Source organism: Centroberyx gerrardi, chromosome 14, assembly GCF_048128805.1.
Source record: "Centroberyx gerrardi isolate f3 chromosome 14, fCenGer3.hap1.cur.20231027, whole genome shotgun sequence".
Classification (NCBI taxonomy): domain Eukaryota; kingdom Metazoa; phylum Chordata; class Actinopteri; order Beryciformes; family Berycidae; genus Centroberyx; species Centroberyx gerrardi.
In genome coordinates, this window is record NC_136010.1 from 23,851,167 (window position 1) to 23,869,184 (window position 18,018).

Genomic DNA, 18,018 nt, shown 5'->3' on the forward strand with positions numbered 1-18,018 from the left:
CTTTCAACGAAATACCAGCCTTCAATATGCAGTTAATGGGCAATTTAGCACTTTGGAGTATGTCGGCTTTAGATTCACCTATTTTTGGCATCATCAAAGTCAATCAGGAGGGAGAGATGGAGTGAGTGAGTGTGAGAGGAGAGAGATGATATTTTACAGTAATGAACTGTGTCAAATACATTTGCATAATGTAGAGTTTGCCATGTCTGTTAATCGCTCTGGTAAGCTCACTGGAATTTAAGACATACAGTATAAAGCCATAGATGCTGAGTCCAGGAGCGACATTTGAACTACTCGTGACATCAGATGTTGCCATGTTGCCTCTTTACAGAAAGGTTTTAAAAACTTCTTATCAGATGCGAGTGTGTCTGCGGCGGAGCTGTTATTGGAATAGAACAGCGGGCCTGCACACTGGCTCGCCTCACAAAACCACAAAAGAATATCGATGAATAATGAAAGAAGTACAAAAAACGCAGTCAGATGTTTTTTTTATATAACCGTCTTCATAGCTGTTGTGGTGCTGTCACAGAACAGAGTCTATCTTGACATCAGCTGCCCTCGTCTGAGCCAAGCTTCTCACGCTCAAGTGGACTTTTTTTCTATCAGGCGCGCACGCACACACACACACACACACACACACACACACACACACACAGGAATACTCATCAAAGAGAATCAGTGTTGGCAACATTCTGTCTGCACTCTGTTGAGCTGAGTTATATAGACTCAACACAAGCCATAATCATACTTGCTGCGTAGATACCTCTTCACTGGGGACCCACAGTGGGAGATACACACACACACACACACACACACACACACACACACGCACACTTCAGTGGGGACCCACAAAGGGGCACAGGCACTACCCCAGCATAGACAATGTTATATTCAAGCTTAATGATATTTTTTGCATTCTATACATGCAAAAATTTATGAAAAAATCCTTTTTTTTTTGTTGTATTATTTCACTTTCATTATACTCCCACCACCACCACCACTCCTTTTTAATTAAGACTATGGGGCGAATTCACAAAGAATGGATTGCGGCCGCTAATAGCACCATGAATTGCGTATCATTTGCAACCGCTATTTGCTCCGTCTCAAGGACCGATTCACAAAAGATATTGCGCTGGCATATCATTAGCGCAATATCTTTTGTGAATCGGTCCTTGAGACGGTACACACGCCCATAACCTGTTGCAACTGAGTGCAATTTGCCCCTGTTTTGCGTCTGATTGCAATTATCAATGTGGCAAAGTATAAATGTTGCCTTTGCGGCAAGAACACAATAGGCAGGACAATGGCAGAGAGAAAGAGAAAAATAAAATTTTTAGACCGCGAGCTGCAAGTCCTGACGGACGAGGTGCAGAGGCATTCCTCAAAACTTCAGGCAAGAAATTTAACCGGGACTGCGAGAAACCATATTTGGGATTTAATATCCCACTCTGTCAGTGCTGTTGGTGTTTCCCAACGCACACCTTCAGACTGCAAAAGAAGATGGCATGATTTGAAGCGGAGAACAAAGGAGAATGTAGGGGAGCTTTATTCTTTTTTTTTTCATGACACAATTGCATCCTGTCACTGCATCCTTTGTTTGTCATTGCATCTCACTGCATCCCAAAATAAATTAGAAGGGCACTCGAAGAGCGCAGACCTCCGCCAAGGCCAATCCAGTCTTCTATGATATGCAAATGTGCAAGCGCAATCAATATACGGATCCGCTCCAAAATTTAATGGGTTCTTCCTTGGCCCATGCTACACCCTTCCACCAAGTTTCATGAAAATCGGGCCAGTAGTTTTTCCATAATCCTGCTGACAGACAGACAAACAAATGGTACCGAAAACATAACCTCCTTGGCGGAGATAATAAATGAGTTTGAGCGGGGCTGTCCATGGTGCTGAATCTTTAGGCCAAAATAAGGCCCACTGTGCTGACTAGTGAGATAAGTGAAAATATTTTCAGAGTGAGAAATTGAGTTGTATTGATTGTTTGGTTGTACTGATTTATTTGCTTTTGTTTGTGAAGCAATCTGTGTTAAAGTTCTATAGTAATAATAATAATGTCAAAATATTATTTACAGACTGTATTTACAGACAATTTTATTTTTTAGGTCACACAAAGGTGCAATTGTTGCAGAGACATTTGCAAGGTCAATTCAATTCAATTCTCAGTTAAATCAGCAAGTGATATTCTCCTTGGAAATATCCGCTCGAGCACGCCTGGCATTACGATGCCTTCGCCTGGCTACAATCACTGCTGCCATGATCACTGGAAGGTCTGGGCGTGACACCCCTTATAAATGTGCTTCAATAACCACCAACTCTCTGAAGACGCTAATAATTTCACTCTAACTGCGTGTGGCAATTAGCGCCGATCTTTGTGAATTGGACTGTTTTTGCAATGAGGCTCATTTGCATAGAAAGGGGAAAATTTTGCGCCAAATGTATGCATATTACCTAATTTAAATACGTGCAAATAGCACAGGAGCACCGAGACGCTATTTGCGTGGCAGCGCAGTTAGCGGTGCATTTCACCCTTTGCGAGTGCTTTGTGAATTACACAAAAAGCAAAAGCCGCGCAATCCTTTTGTGAATTAGTTTAGTTTAGTTTATTTTATTTGGCATGGACATCACAGTAGCATTAGAATTGTAACATACATTTATGCACAAGGACCAGATGCACTGTGTTTAGTGTTTGTAGTGAAACGCTAATTTACAACACCTATTCACCCCTATGTGTGTTAATTATGTGTGTGTTAATTAATTATTGGAGGATCTTGAGTTTATCTGTATATAGCCAGTCCCTATCTTCACACAAACACCATTACTCTTTTTTTCTTTGTAATTTTGGAGGACGGTTTCTATTCAGGTTAACTGAGCTGACACTTTCCTTGCTACTCGTATTTGGACTAGGACTAAAAGGGCTAGGGCTGAAGACATTGAAGACTTTGAAAGCAAATCTACCTTATCTGACTATTCACTTTTGCTTACAACATCCCTGAATTGACCTACACCCACACCACATCAGTCTATTTCAGCTCTTCTGCCTGGTTGTGATATATTTAGCCATTCTTTGTGTACAGCCAATGAACTGCATGACATGACGGCGGCAGACGGTCAGTGGGAGATTTGCGCCGCAGCTGCAAAGCCTCTGCACCATTCTGAGATGTGGTTCCTGCACTTTCCATATCTTTCTATATATTGTCTTTGTTTTTCTGCTCAGCACACAGAGGGAGACTCATTATAAAGTGATCATGCTGGCTCGCGATCCAATGTTTAATTCTGTGGGGAACGCATTCAGCTCAGGACCCAATTGGTTTGAAATAATTCGAGGATGAGTCGTCCCATCTGAGCAAACACAAACTGCCACTGCCACTGTAACACTGCTGTTCCATGGTGTGCGTGCTTTCACATCCTCTTATCCTCGCTGCCCCTGGCCACCCGCTCTCTATGTGTCTGCCATTGGCAATCTCAGGGGTTCACACCACACACACACACACACACGCATACAGGGGCTCAGAGGGACATGCGTTGTTTGTTATAACAGCTTACATCGCACAAAGCTCAGTCTGGAGGGAGTGATGCATTTGTTTGTGAATGGAGGAGAAGGTGTTGAGAGGGGAATACACACAGCTTTAGGAGACAGACTGTCAGGTCCTCTGCTGAATGAGGATTCTGTCTAACTAAAAACACAGACAGTGAACCTGATTCATGTAGACATGTGCATTCATACCTGTTGAAGGCTATTTGAATATGTGATGCATTCACCAGTGTAACCATATGCAGAGTTCTGCACAAAGATCCTAAGATGAACTGATCAGGCGTGATTATGAATGCGATGTTGTTGTTGGCATTCAGTTCAGGTTGAGAGTGTGTTAGACATAGAAATTACTAAATTTGTAGAACTGATTCTGCACATTGGCCAATATCTTGCCTGGAACTTTGCTGATTGCTTTGTTTATAGTGTTAGAACAACTTTATAGTGCACTGATGAAAATATTTCCCTCACAAAATGATCACAGAAAGCTAGCACATAACACAATATACACTTAAATTCACGCACTCATCATCAGTGCACAAGTAGGATATATCCAACACCTGCATCACATGGCAGTTCATCTCTCTCTCTCTCTCTCTCTCTCTCTCGCTCTCTCTCTCACCAAAGGTCAGTGTTTCCACAGGGCTGCGACCACTAATTGGGACTGGGAAGAAGGCATCATTAATTATGAATATGGAGTAGTATTGTGTGTGTGTGTGTGTGTGTGTGTGTGTGTGTTGCGGAAGAGGAGGACAGCAGAGGAGAGAGAGAGAGAGGGAGAGCGAGAGAGAGGGAGAAAGAGAGAGACAGAGATTGTGTGGCTTTTTCCTCTTCCTTTTTCCTCCCCTCCCTCCTGCTAAATGTCTTTGCTTTGGCCTCACACACACACACACACACACACACACACACAGCCAGACTGCTCATCATTATAATCAGAATATATGGCTCTGAATCTGCATCATAATCTGAATGTGATGCTATTATGTTTGCACATACACTGGTTCAAGTTCAAATTCACTTTATTTATAAAGCACACTTAAAAACAACAAGTGTCAACCAAGGTGCTGTACAAGGATAAAGGTTCTGCTTTCAAATTGCAGGGTGTACAAAATAGCAGTAAAACATACTGAGAAAGATGGAACAAAAATAGAATAAAAACTATGTGCGATATGAAAATAATGAGCTTGTTGACATATTAAATATATGCAGTGTGAAAAATTCTGAAAAATATTAAAATATGTACAATATATAACAAATGAAAAGAATATGAGAACGTAAATAAACCAACTACATAAATTTTCAGCATATAAACAGGATGTTTTCGCCTCTGATTCAAGCTCTGAATGTCATTGTCATTCTTCTTCTACAGTCTAAATTTCCACCATGTAATCCCGTGTTGTGTTTTCCCCTAGGGACCCTCATCCTCTCCAAAGGGATCCAGGGAGCTACCAGGAAGCTCAGAAGACCCCGCCCCTGACAGGAAGTCTCAGAACGGCCCTCTGGGAGTTGGAGTTTTTGTCTAATTAGAGGAGCGGGGGGGGGGGGGGATCTCTTTCTTTAACTCCGAGGGAGACTTGTAGTCATTACCCACCCGGGGAGTTTTCATGTAAAGACTTAGGTCATTTTTTGAAGGATTTTTTGTTGTAGGCCTCATCACCAGGGTGCAAAAAGGATTGTGGAGTCACGGCTGGGGGGCTGGTAGTCCTGGATAATTGCCTTTTTGTTTGAGGGTATAAATTCAGTCTCCCACAAAGGTTTTTCCTTGGATTATCGGGGAACTGTTGAAGGTCAGCGCTCGTTACTATCCTCCTTCTTGGTCTTTGATCCAGTGCCATCTCTCCAGTCATTCTCTGTCTCCTTTTTTTGAATTCTGCCACTCTTGACATTGAGGTTTTCGTGGGATTAAGTCTTAAACCCCGGGACGCCCTTTTGGAGTGTCTCCTTCCCAGGGATATTCCGAAGCCAAAAAGTTAACCAAAATAACCTCCCGGCGGGATCAGAGTGAAGGAGGGAAGAGGGCCGGAAGGAGGGGAATAGATGGAAATGAAGGGCAGATGGCTTGGCTGCTTGGAAACACCAACAGTCGGATGAATAAAACATTCGAATAGAGGGAGAGAGAGAGAGAGAGAGAGTCGTGACATCTGGCTGAGGAGTGAGTTAGACACTGTCTCCCTCTTCTCTGTCCTTTTCTGTCACTTCTTTCTTGCCCATTCTCTCGCTCATGCTTCCTCTCACCCACTACTAGCCTTTTCCCCCGTATACTCTTCTTTCTACCGCCCTACACCCCCTCTCTTCCTCCCCTCCCTCTATCCTCCTCTCTCTCTCTCTCTCTGGAGTGGACGCAGGGGTTCAGGCGGTCACTCAAACAGACAGAAACAAGCTTGTGCCTCCGCTTGTTTCCCTGTCCCCCGCTGCCCTCACTCAATTTTGTCGGGGCTTCCACCTTCCCGCGTTCCCCCTCCCCCTCCCCCTCCCCCTCCCGTTCCCTCCTCCCCCTTCCCTCCCGCTTCCCCCACCACCTCCTCCTCCATCTCACCCTCCTCCTCCTCCCCCTCCTCCTCCCCGGCGCGGTGTAATGGTGCGTCCCCTCCTCTCGGCCCTGGAGACATGCCCGTGCAGGAGATGGCGGTGAGTCCTGTCAAGTCCCTGTACTGGGAGCAGTTCCCCCCCATGTCGCAGCGCCGGGTCTACTGCACCCCCGTCCGCCACGACGGCCTGCTGTACGTGCTGGGCGGTTGCAGCGAGACCGGCGTGCCCCTGGACAGCGCCGAGGTCCTGGACGTGGAGAGCCAGACGTGGAGCCAGCTGCCCCCGCTGCCCACGGCGCGGGCGGGGGCCTCGGCCGTGGCGCTGGGCGGCCAGGTGATGGTGCTGGGGGGCATGGATCACCAGCAGAGCCCGCTGGCCTCCGTGGAGGCGTACCACCCCGACGAGGGCAAGTGGGAGACGAGGGCCAGCCTGGGGCAGCCGTCCATGGGCGTCACCGCTCTGGAGAAAGGTAAGACAGTGAAATGGCTGTGATTTTCCTGGGCTGACTGGTAGACTTTTGTAGCCTGGTTCCCGACTCCTGAATCGCGACCCGCCTACTCTTCAGATTTGTCGAGTGATTCAGAGAGTCTGGTGTTGCTCTATTCAACGGCGATTTCACGATCAGAAAAACGATCGGACCAATCAGCGTCATTGTGGGCGGGACTAAAGTTTGAATCGTTCGTGCAACGGGTTTTTCATTGGCGTTTTGGCAGAGTAATATTTGTTGAAATCATTCCTTAACCAACATATTGTCTTTACAAAGACGATATTTTTGTCAAAAACGACCGACATTCTTGGTAAAGTTAGTAAATACGGCCAGCATCAGTGTAATTGAAAATAACGTCAGAGCGGCCGGATACGTCAAACCCCCCACACAGAAAACGGCTAACAAGGAGAAAATGTCAGACTGAATAATGAAGTGGTAACGAAATGGCCATTCAGTCTGAATATCAGGCTAAGACTTTTGGTGCCGGAGAGGCTAGATTCCTGGATTTTCTAGGACTGTGTTTTTTTAAATTGAACTGAAATGAAATCCCATTGCTTTTACTTACTGGAAAACCAATGCCTACACAGGCTACATATGAAGAGTGGAGAACAGTTCAAATAAAGAATGATTTTCCCTTTTAAGGTCGTTTCATTTGATTATCAGAGGAGGCCCTGAGGCTGAAAACTATTAAGTGTTTCACAAGAAAAAGCAAAAAATTAGAGAAAAATCAGGAAAATTACATATTTTATACGGTAGAAATATGTTTTTCTTCCTATCCCATAAATCATCTTGCGACCCCCCAAAATGATCTCACAGCCCCTGGGTGGTCCCGACCCCCAGTTTGACCACCACTAGTCTAAGATATGTGTTCCTGTATAACATTCTTCCACTTAGAGATTGAACGGACAGAAATATCATTGTAAATCTCTTTAGATGTAAGTCAAAACGAACATCTTTGACAAGTTTACTGGATTGCAATATTGGGAGAGCACATCCATTTAAAAAACACAGTGTGACTTCCACTCTGATATTCTAAATTTGTACGTAACGTCTGAAGCCAAATGTTATCAGTCTGGGAGTCTGCACTCACCCTGTCAAATTAGTGCCAAAAAATCCATATTCGCTCAATGCAGGCCTCTTGAAGTGGAGCATACAGTCGTTTTGACATATTTATAAGACTTTGAAACAACAGCAACAGCAACAAGCTCATTGCTTTGAAGTGGGGGAAGCTAACTGATTTAGCTGCTCAGTTTGGGAGAAGTCCCTCCAAGCTTTTCACTCAGTGGAGCGCTGCTGAAGTGTCCTCCGAGTAGAGGCTGCCCACTTGTGATTAAAGAGGATCTTTAAAACTGCACTCTGTCGCTCACAGAACTCATGAAGCTGGTGCTTAACTTTGGCTTAGGTTCAGTAAACATTACACTGAAGAAGTCCCGAGAAGCTGATTATGTAAATGGTCGTGGTGGGTTGTATGTGTGTGTGTATCTGTGTGTGTGTGTATACATGCCCCTGTGCATTGGGAAAATGTCAAACACAGCCCTTGTGGAGGAGCCAGTCGTCACGCAGCCTACCTCCGCTGAATAAACATGGTGGACTTAACACTCATTCCCCAGGGGGGTGCGGGCTGTTTTAGGTTGTGTGTGTTTGTGCAGAGGAAGGGAGAGGCGTGAGAGAGAAAGAAAGAAAGGAAGGAAAAAACAAGATTACGCATATCCACAGCCAAAATACCCGGACGAATATGAAATATTACATTGATATGAGACAGAGGGACAGAAAACAACTCAGAGAGAGAGAGAGAGTGAGAGAGAGAGAGAGAGAGAGAGAGAGAGAGAAGTTGAAGTGCTTCTTCCCTGCAGTTTCCTGTGTTTACATCTGAGGCTGCATGCCGTGGAGTGCAGACTTGATAAACCATGGAGTCAATATGACCTTTCTAGGTAAAAGAGACAGAGTCAGGGAATATTTCTGTGATGTGCATTTTCATTTCACATATTTCTTGCACAGGGAAAACAAACCCACACAGACATTCCATTACAGCCGTTGTCGAGTGTTTGATTCCTCCTGCACTTATGGTCCTCCTAGACATTTGTTGAGCGTATAACAAGCAGCACATGGTGTTGGATTAAAGGGACATTACCCCAAATTGCAGCCAATCAAGGTATGAAACTGGAAATGGCCTGTAAAATAGAGGTGTGCAGAGGGGAATTTCAAAAATGAATAACTTTCCTTTAACATAATACCAACACCATTAATGTTAGAGCTGCTGCAAATTACATGCATTGCCACAAAAATGAACCTGGGTTGAAAACAGCAATTAAAAATTAGAATTCTGTCTTATAAAACCCCAACTATTGTTGAGCAAAACTTTTCTAATGCTTTATGTTCGGGGTTTCAAGTCTGAAAAATTCAATATTTATATTTTGGAATAAGAACACAGTGTTGTTTGTGAAGATATTGTTGTGCAGTCTGCAGAGTCTGCTGTAATGAGCATCGAGATGGAACATGATTGCAGTCCGGAAACAAGTGACAGAGTTCTGCTATCTGTGCCTTGCAGTCAAAACACTAAGTGGGACGCTGTCGCACTGTCATATCTCAGTACAGAAGCCCTCATTAGACAACAGCTTAACATAAACAGCTCCACTCCTCGTGTTTTATGAGGGCAGCAGGAAAGATACACCGAAATGCATTTCCCCTCAATAACTGCACTGTGAACAGGCAAAAAAAATCACCAAGGAATGACAATTTGTCATATATTTATAATTATTGCTTATATTCAACCCACACACCGTCTTCAGTCATAAAGGGAGGAAGAGGAGATGTGGTACTGTGGCTGATAATAATCACCACCACCAGTAAATCCTATGGAATTCATTAAACTGAGACATTACAGGCCCCCAGTGTTAATCTATCTGAGATTATACTCACTCTCTGGCCTGTTAATCTTCAGGCTTATGTCAACCAATTTTCCATCACAACTGGGTGGCTGTGCAATATTATTACTGTTCCGCATTAGTGGCCTACTGCAGGATGATGATTCTCAGAGGTGGAGCAACAGTGAAGTGTTTATTAATAAGTTCAACTATGACAGTAGTGTTTTTGTGTGTGCTGTCACTCCGCTCAGTCTGTGCTGTGATATGTTTTTCTAAGCAGCCGACATCTCCATGTTGATGCCTTCTGACATCTATCTGACAAATTACTGTTTCTGTGTTGCTGTGTTTGTGTGTGTGTATGTGTGTGTGTGTGTTTGTATCCGCATGTGTGGCTCTGATTGCTGTCTGATGGTTGACAGTTATTGGCCAACAATGGCTGCTGCTGTAGATAGGATAGAAACTTGCTTTAATTGGATACTGAGTTTGACAATTCACAGCCTAAATGTGCGTGGATACACAATACCTTCCTCCATACAATATTTCGTGGGAAGTTACTATCCTAGCCAAATTTCCAAGATTGGGGCACTCTGAGAATACTTCTAAGAAACTATTATCTAGTCTGAGAAAGCTTGCCTGCGGCTGAATCTGCTAAAACTCCTGTAGTTGTATCCGTCCTTAAGGGATACAGCATTTAAACGAGGCTGGGTGTGAGTCTGATGGTGCAGAGCAGAGGAAAGTGATTGGTTAGAGCTTACTGTGCAAGAGAGTGATCTTTGACCCCGGGCGCTTCACTGTAAAAATAAATATTAAGGCACTTTCAACTTATAAACCTAAGTTTCCTTGCTGCCTTGAAATTGCAAGTTGACTGAAATAGTTCTCAATAGTTAGGGTCAAACTTCATTGGTTGTTGGATGACTGCATTGCATTCTGGTCTATTGAGGCTACTGTCGGTGGAGAAATTAGTATCTCTGCCTCTTCTACGATGGATTTCTCCCTGGTCTGAATGTTGAATGTTGGTGCAAAATGGTGAGGGACAGACACCAAATTAGTTTTTACAGTGTTTAGATCCTCTGTCAAGCTGATCCTCTGTCGGTATTAGTGTGTGTGTGTGTGTGTGTGTGTGTGTGTTTGCATGAAGGCACAGGGTTAGTCATGTGTGACTTGGTGTGCCATCGGCCTGGGATTATCTTGGTGACATGAATAATCTGCTCTTTGACAAAAGAAAAAAGTAGAGCACCACCTTACGTAAATAACTTGTGAAAGATGACGAAGGTTAAAGGCTGTTTATAGCTTTCTGTGAATTTCAAGATATTTAGGCTGCGTCAACATACACCTTTGTTTTTTAAACTTTAAGAGACAGTGAGAGTGCTTGTGGGTAAAGTCATTGAATTTTGGTTAAAGTATTATCTAAATATGTGTATTTCCAGCTCATCATAGGGAAGGAAAAAAAACATTATGTAGATAGAGTAAGAGCATTAGTAACCACAATATGTATGTGTGTGTGTGTGTGAGAGAGAGAAAGATGTACATGCATTGCTACAGTATGTTTGTATGTGTGTTGGCACAGAACTGGCCACATGTAAATGAAGCCTGGGTCAGAGAAGACAGCAGATGTTTATGAATTGATTTCACTATATGCACTACAAGAGGGATTTAGAGTGTTTTCCTCTGTTGGAGGGTATACAGTGGAGAGTGACAGGATGGGTGATTGGTTGGTGTGACATTTGACACAGGTCATGAGTCAGAGTCAAGCTTATGTCATTGTGAGTACAAGTTATGTGCTGTAGACTGCAGGGCTTAAACAAGTTCTAAGTTTCTGAATTATTTTTGTTGGTGACATCATTTTTGGTCCCAGTGGTCAATATATCTTTGTCAAAATAAAAAAAAATGGTGATACCTAGGTATAAATCCTGCAAAAAACCAAATGGTCGAGATGATTAGTAGTCTATCTCACATTAGTGATATTGTTGTTTTTCTCAAAATCAAGATCACATTTCCCATAAACCCTGTTGATTCCTGCCGCGGAGAGGATGTTGCTTCTTTGGTCAAGTGTTTCTTTTACTGAAGAGGATAAACATGTTGGAAGTGATTTTTCCATCTGCCATCGGTGAAACGAGTGAAAACAGAAACTCTGAGAGCTTTAGCTCCATTTGCTGGAAAAACAGCGCCCTCTTCCTGTTTTGTGCCGTAAAGCAATCCAGCAGATTTCCCTCCAAATCCGACCTGGTGGCACACGATGTAAAATGCAGTGTAGAGGCCGGCAGAGGCTGACAATCTTCTTGTTGATGGTCTCATTTGATTATGGTAAATATACTAATATCTCAAAATAATGTGGTGATGATTTATGGATGTTAAAACACTACATGTAGCACCTTTAAAAAAGTCCCATAGGCCTGTGTTCAATGTAATTGAAAATAAGATAAATATTCATTGTGATAGCAGTAGAATGTAAGAAGTTTGTGTTTGTCTGTACATGAATGTGTTTCTAACAGAAAGGCAGCTCAGTGTGCACATTCAGCATGTGCTGTGACATGTGCTCTCAGCCAACATCCACACATTCTCCACTGATGCCTTCTGATGCCTAACTACAACCCAGTGTGTGTGTGTGTGTGTGTGTGTGTGTGTGTGTGTGTGTGTGTGTCTTTTTAGACGGTGGTCTGGTTGATGTTTGCTGGCCAGCCTTGCAGCCCTAAAGCCTTTCCACTCAGCTGCTTTGAGTCTCTCCTCCCCTCTCCTCCCCTCTCCTCTCCTCTCCTCCCCTCTCCTCTCCTCTCCTCCCCTCTCCTCTCCTCCTCCCCTCTCCTCTCCTCTCCTCTCCTCTCCTCTCCTCTCCTCTCTTCTCCTCTCCTCCCCTCTCCTCTCCTCTCCTCCCCTCTCCTCCCCTCTCCTCTCCTCTCCTCTTCCTCTCCTCCCCTCCCCTCCTACAGCCCTCCTCATTCCCTCACCCTCCTATCCCGTTTCCCAGCTGCCCCTAGCTGTTTTCCTGTCTGTCTCTTGACTTCTTCTTCATTTCAGAGTCAACTGATCAAGCGAGCATTGCTGTTGCTTGGCAACAAGTGTGTGACCGCTGTGTTTGTTTTTAGACTAATCAGAGGAAGCGTAGATTAGTTGTGTGTGTGTGTGTGTGTGTGTGTGTGTGTGTAAGACAGAGCTAGGGATAGAGCATGTGTGTGTTCGAGAGTGTGTGTGTGTGTGTGTGTCACTTTGGGGCCTGTCGCAGCCTGTTTACAAGAAAATAACGTCGTACTTAGAGAGGCAGTGAATGTGTTGCTGTGCCAACCTGTGGCTCTCTCCTCTCCTCTTGTTGTCACACATACTGTAACTGTCAGGGTGCAGTGAAGTGAACACAGGTTGTGTGTGTGTGTGTGTGTGTGTGTGTGTGTGTGTAGCAGTCTAGGGCTGTCCCCTGTCAATGATAGTCTCTTATTAGCCTCCCTCCTATTCTCTTATTCTCCTATTCTTTTCCCTCTCCCACTTCTTTCCCTTCGCTCATGCATCCGCTCTTACCTCAGCTAACCCTGAAGTGCGCAGCTCTTTCCTGCGGCTCAGCGGTGCATGTTTTCACAGAGGCATGAAACATTGTGTATACGGAATGCAATCTCCCACTGTGCCACTAGAACGGCTTCTTCTGCAGCCCTCTTCATGCCTCAGAGAAGTCGCTTTTTAATTGCTGCTTTAGCGAGACTCATTAAAAGTGTCATATTCCCACTTTGCTGATGCGCTTATCTCCCTCTTAATATCTGCTTCTTTCTGTGATTAAATGCCGCTGCCCTCGCCTTGCGACAAACAGCCATTTGCTTGTCAGCTGGCCTGCAAACTGCCTGACTGAAAGAAGAAAAACAGCTCCACAGAGCTGCCAAGCCCCTAAATGATACATGTTTACACTTTCTTTATACTTCAGAACTTCCTTTTGGCAATTTCCACATCTCTGCCAGCGCTTGCTTTCCTTTCACATCCTGTGCTGACCTTGTTTCTGGACCCCTTTAGCTCTGGGCCCTGCTTTAGAATGAATTATGCAAGGCAAAAGTCTTTTTCATTCTCCTACAAGCAGGGGGACTGTAATGCTGTCTGTGATATGATAATATGCTGAATTTGAGGTCAGCTTGGTCAAGTGATGGATATGTGATCAGAAACAATAAAGAGCCAACTTGGAAGTGCGGAGAGATGACGGGAAATGTGCACGTGTTTCTGGGTAAAGAGAAAATGGGTTGTCTGGTTGTCTGTCGCTGCCCGGTTACTGACGCTGTTGCGGTTCTTCAGGTAGTCGCCAAGAAAACAAGATAAGCACTTGGGAAGGAATAATAGGGATGAGAGAATTCTTTTTGAGGGGCTTTGAGAGCTTACACATTTCTTATCACAACACCGGTGCAGATTGAAACTCTATCTCCGCATCTCTGTGTTGGCAAGGGAGGTGAGGGAGTGCTAGAGGACACAGCAGGACACAGAAAGACACTACAGCAGTCTCTGTGAAGCCTTGTTCAAACAGCGGCTCTGGCAAGGCAAATCTGATTCAGCTGGCTATTGTGCAGGCTTATCTCACAAGTATTTTTTCCCGGTTTTTAGTGTGTGTCCCCTTGAATTTTAGGTAGCAGTCAGGGGTAGATTTGGTGCTGGAAGGAGGTTTGCTTCAAGTATCAGTGTCAGTACCTGTTGTGGTTTTAAATGGATCTTATGTGGATAATTATGCCTTCATAAATGGAATACTTTCAGTCTAATATAGGGATAGCAATTCAAGAAGTCCCCCTTAATGCATTCTCCCTGCATGCATCCAGTAGTCTTGCACACAATTTCTTTCTTGCATGTTGTACAGTAGAGCCAGATTAGTATATTGTAACACACAATTCAATTCATCAGACCTTTCCTTGTCATTTCTGTTGGCTTAAAAGAGAGCAAACTTGATTTTTCCAAACAATTCCTCTTTGGGATAGAGCAAAAGGGCAGCAGCAGCTCAGCAAGCATGCAGTAAAAAGTGGGGATTCTTCACTGAGTTGATCTACGGAGCAATAAGCTCAGATAATGCATACTCATTTCCCCATTATGATTTCAGGGCCCATTGTAATCATGTCCAGACTCAGGCTTCCTCAGGTACAATCAGTCCAGTGTAAGGAGCTTTCAGCTAGTTGGTTGTTTCATGGGTATTTTTTTACATCTTTTGGTGTGAAATTACAGAGTCATTATCATGGGTTTTAATTACCACAGCAGGATAAGTCAAGGACAGTTAAACAGGCAATCAAAGGTGCAGTTTTGCACACTGAGATACAAAGACAAACACGTATAACATGAACACAAAAAGACTCGCGCAAATTGAAGTGGGATGACCCTACACATTTGTACAGACATGGACACAAACATGCACTCCCTGTAATTAGAGTGGATGTACACACACACACACGCACACAAACACGCTCTGTTTGAGTGTCACGTAATGAAACCATTAGTGCCTGTTGGTGATGTTATTCTGCTATTTGGTTTTCTGATCTGCTTTCCTGACCCACTCGTTCGTGACTGACCATTGGATGAGAGAGAGACGAGTTGCATGGAATGGGAGAAAACACACACATACACACACACACACACACACACACACACACACACACACACAAACAAACATGCGGGGGCCTTTTTTGGGCTCCCTGTAAGTTTCGCTGTAATTTAGCTGGCTTAGGTTCTTCCACAATCGCCAGAGGCTCATTATCTATAGCTCCTAGTGCTTACTGTGTGTATGTGTGTGTGTGTGTGTGTGTGAGAGAGCTTGTGCTTGGACGGATGCATGTGTGTGTGAATGTGCATTTGTACTTTTGTGTGTTAATGTGTGTGTGTGTTTGTGCGTGTGTTTTTGCCCTCCTTTGGTTACATATCCTGTTTTCCTCCATGAAAGACAATGCCTATGCGCTTCACTCACACCCATCCACCCACACACACACACACACACACACTGCTTGTCAGGCTACCCTGTAATGCTCATTCAATGCTGCAATCGGAACATCTTGTCCACAACATTTATTCCAGCGTTAAAAAAAAATCAAATAAAAAAATAAATGAACCGTTCCCTTTTTGTAAGCCGTAATCACTTGTGTGAACTTATTATGCAACTTCTAAAAAATGCCTTTTTTTAAAAACGGATTATATTCATAAAAGCAGAAAAGCCTGAGATAATGACATCAAAGTGACACCATTTGTCTGTGGAGATTGTTGCACCCAGACTGCGATGCTTTTTCTCTCTGTTTTCTCTTTGGACCCATTTCTCAATGTCGAAAAATGAGGCTTTAAAACCGAGCTCACTTTTCACGCACCTTTGTAGAGCCGTCAGCCAACAAGGGCTGAGCACAGCGGTGTCTATTCTGATATCAGTCTGTGATGAGAAAAGCCTCTGATCGTCTGACCCAGCTGAGCTGAAGTCTAGACGTTGTGCTGCAGGGCACAAGCTGGAGGTTCTGCATCTTCAAGTCTCAGCCCAGATGACGCACTATGAGAGCCTGGCAGCTGATACAACTGCCTCCATTTACTTTCGACTCAGTGACAGTGGTATTCTTTACAAATAAGTCACATGTGAAATTACACGTGAATGGACACATGTTGGTTTTCATATGGTTTCCACGTTTCATACATTTCAATTTCACCTGTGAAAAACCTGTTGTTTTTCTGGCCAAACCAAGCATCAAACTCCTTAAACGAAAAAAAAACCCAAAACTCTAGGTCCATTTTGTTGTTTGGTGGTGAATTTGTCTTATTCCCATGAATAACTGGCCAAACACAGATGACGTGACATCACATCGAGATATTTCCAGCACAGCTGCAAGTTTAATAGCAGAAATCTTCTTCTTTCTAGACCCAGAGCTTCTTTCTACACCTGCTATTTTGCGCCAACGTTCAACAATCATACAAGGAGAAATCCATTGTGAAGAAAAGGCAGAGAGACCAATTTCTCCACTGACAGTAGCCTCAATAGACCAGAATGCAATGCAACCACAAGACGTCATGTTTTGACTAATGGATGCAATACTTTTTCTCAACTGGAAAAACTCTCTCTTGCTGTTATTATCCTTATCACTATCACTATTGCTCTCTCTGATTGCAGCAAGATCATGCCCATTCTCTGTGGGCTGTCAAAAGGCATTCTGGGAAACGTAGGAAATCACTAACTGAAGCAGAAGTAGATGAGGCAGGTTGAAGGAAAGTGCGTACGAGCGAAAAAGTCAATTACAGCAATTCATCACGAAATAACTCCTGGAACGCACTGAACATGACAGATTGATGGTATATAACAATGCAATTGTATCCGAGGGGGGAATTTTCCTTCAAGAGAAAATGGGATGAGTGCAGCGGCGTCACGTCCCGCTAAGGCTGCGATGACACACAGTGAAAGTCTTTTCTACGCCACTCTGACCCAGCGGAGAAAAAAAGCCTCGACTCGAGGCACTCGGGCACCAGGCTGAGGTGCTGAATCTTTAAGTGACAGCCAGGATTACTTTTATGGAATTATGGAAGCCTGGCTGCTTGTGATACTCTCTGCATGTACCATAGACTCCAGTGACAGCGCCTCATCCTCTCAGCGAAAAGCGCTTTACCAGGGGAAGCCCGGAGCCTCGCTGTGGCTTTCATTAGACACTCAGGGAGGGGATGATTAAAGAGGAAAAACCTACGCAAACAAGAGCTGGCTGCCTGACAGTGTGAAACCTGGCGGCTCAAAGCGCCGACACTCACTCGTTCTGGACTGGAGAGGAAAGTTGGGGAAGGAGGACAGAGGTTGAGAGGTAGAGAGAGAGAGAGAATGAGAGAAATGTGATGATCCTATTTACACCCTACAAATGAAAAACGACATACCAAACAAATATGGAAACATATTGACTTCCAAACAGCATTTTATTCTGTCTGGCCTGATGATCTGTTCCATTCCTTCAAATTGGGTAAAACAAACCGCATGCCACAGTTCAGTCAGTGTATTAAGAAAATAAATAAAAAGATTTGGTGATAAAGCAACAGAATTCCTCACCCGAAAACGAAGTGTGAGGCAGGGCGGCAGACTCCAGTTCAACTCAAGTTCAATATTTAAATCAGTGACTTCAGGAACCCTGCAGGTCCAAGTCTCAGACGTGATGATATGGAGATCGGGTGTCTTTTCTATGCAGATGACTTGGTGCTGCTGTCAGACAAACTCCACAGTCTGCAGCAGCACTTGCACTTGCTAGATAGAGACGGGAGTACCAGCAGTGGGACCTGGGAAGGAAGCTTTAAAAAAGATTTCGGTCTTCCAGAAAAAGCCCCAGGTTTCACAGACATAGACATCAGTTGACTGGAGGTGGCACCGATCTGGAGCACACCATGTTTTATACTTTCTATAACAGTATACCCTCAGGTCAGCTAGCGAGACTCTTCTCTCAGCTCCCAAATCCAGGCTGAGGTCAAAAGGAGAGCAGGCTTTAGCAGTCGGAGCCCCTAAACCCTGGAACGACTTGACACTAGATATAAAGTTGGCCAAGCGTGTATCATCTTCCAAGTCTCTTCTGAAGAGCTATTTTTATAACCTTGCCTTCTCTTTTCTCTTTTAGTATTAAATACTATTGTTTTTATTCTTATTACTTATGTAAATGCTCTTA

The 18,018-nt window shown here is 44.0% G+C and overlaps 1 protein-coding gene across 1 annotated transcript in view; it reads left to right on the top strand.

Annotated features, from left to right (window-relative positions):
- Window positions 1-6,117: 6,117 nt before the first annotated feature.
- Window positions 6,118-18,018, top strand: part of klhdc8b (kelch domain containing 8B) — a 98,527-nt gene continuing 86,626 nt past the window's right edge. The window contains exon 1 of the mRNA XM_071927614.2: window positions 6,118-6,539. Coding sequence (XP_071783715.1) covers window positions 6,149-6,539 — 391 coding nt within the window. The 5' untranslated portion in view covers window positions 6,118-6,148. The remainder of the gene's footprint in view (window positions 6,540-18,018) is intronic.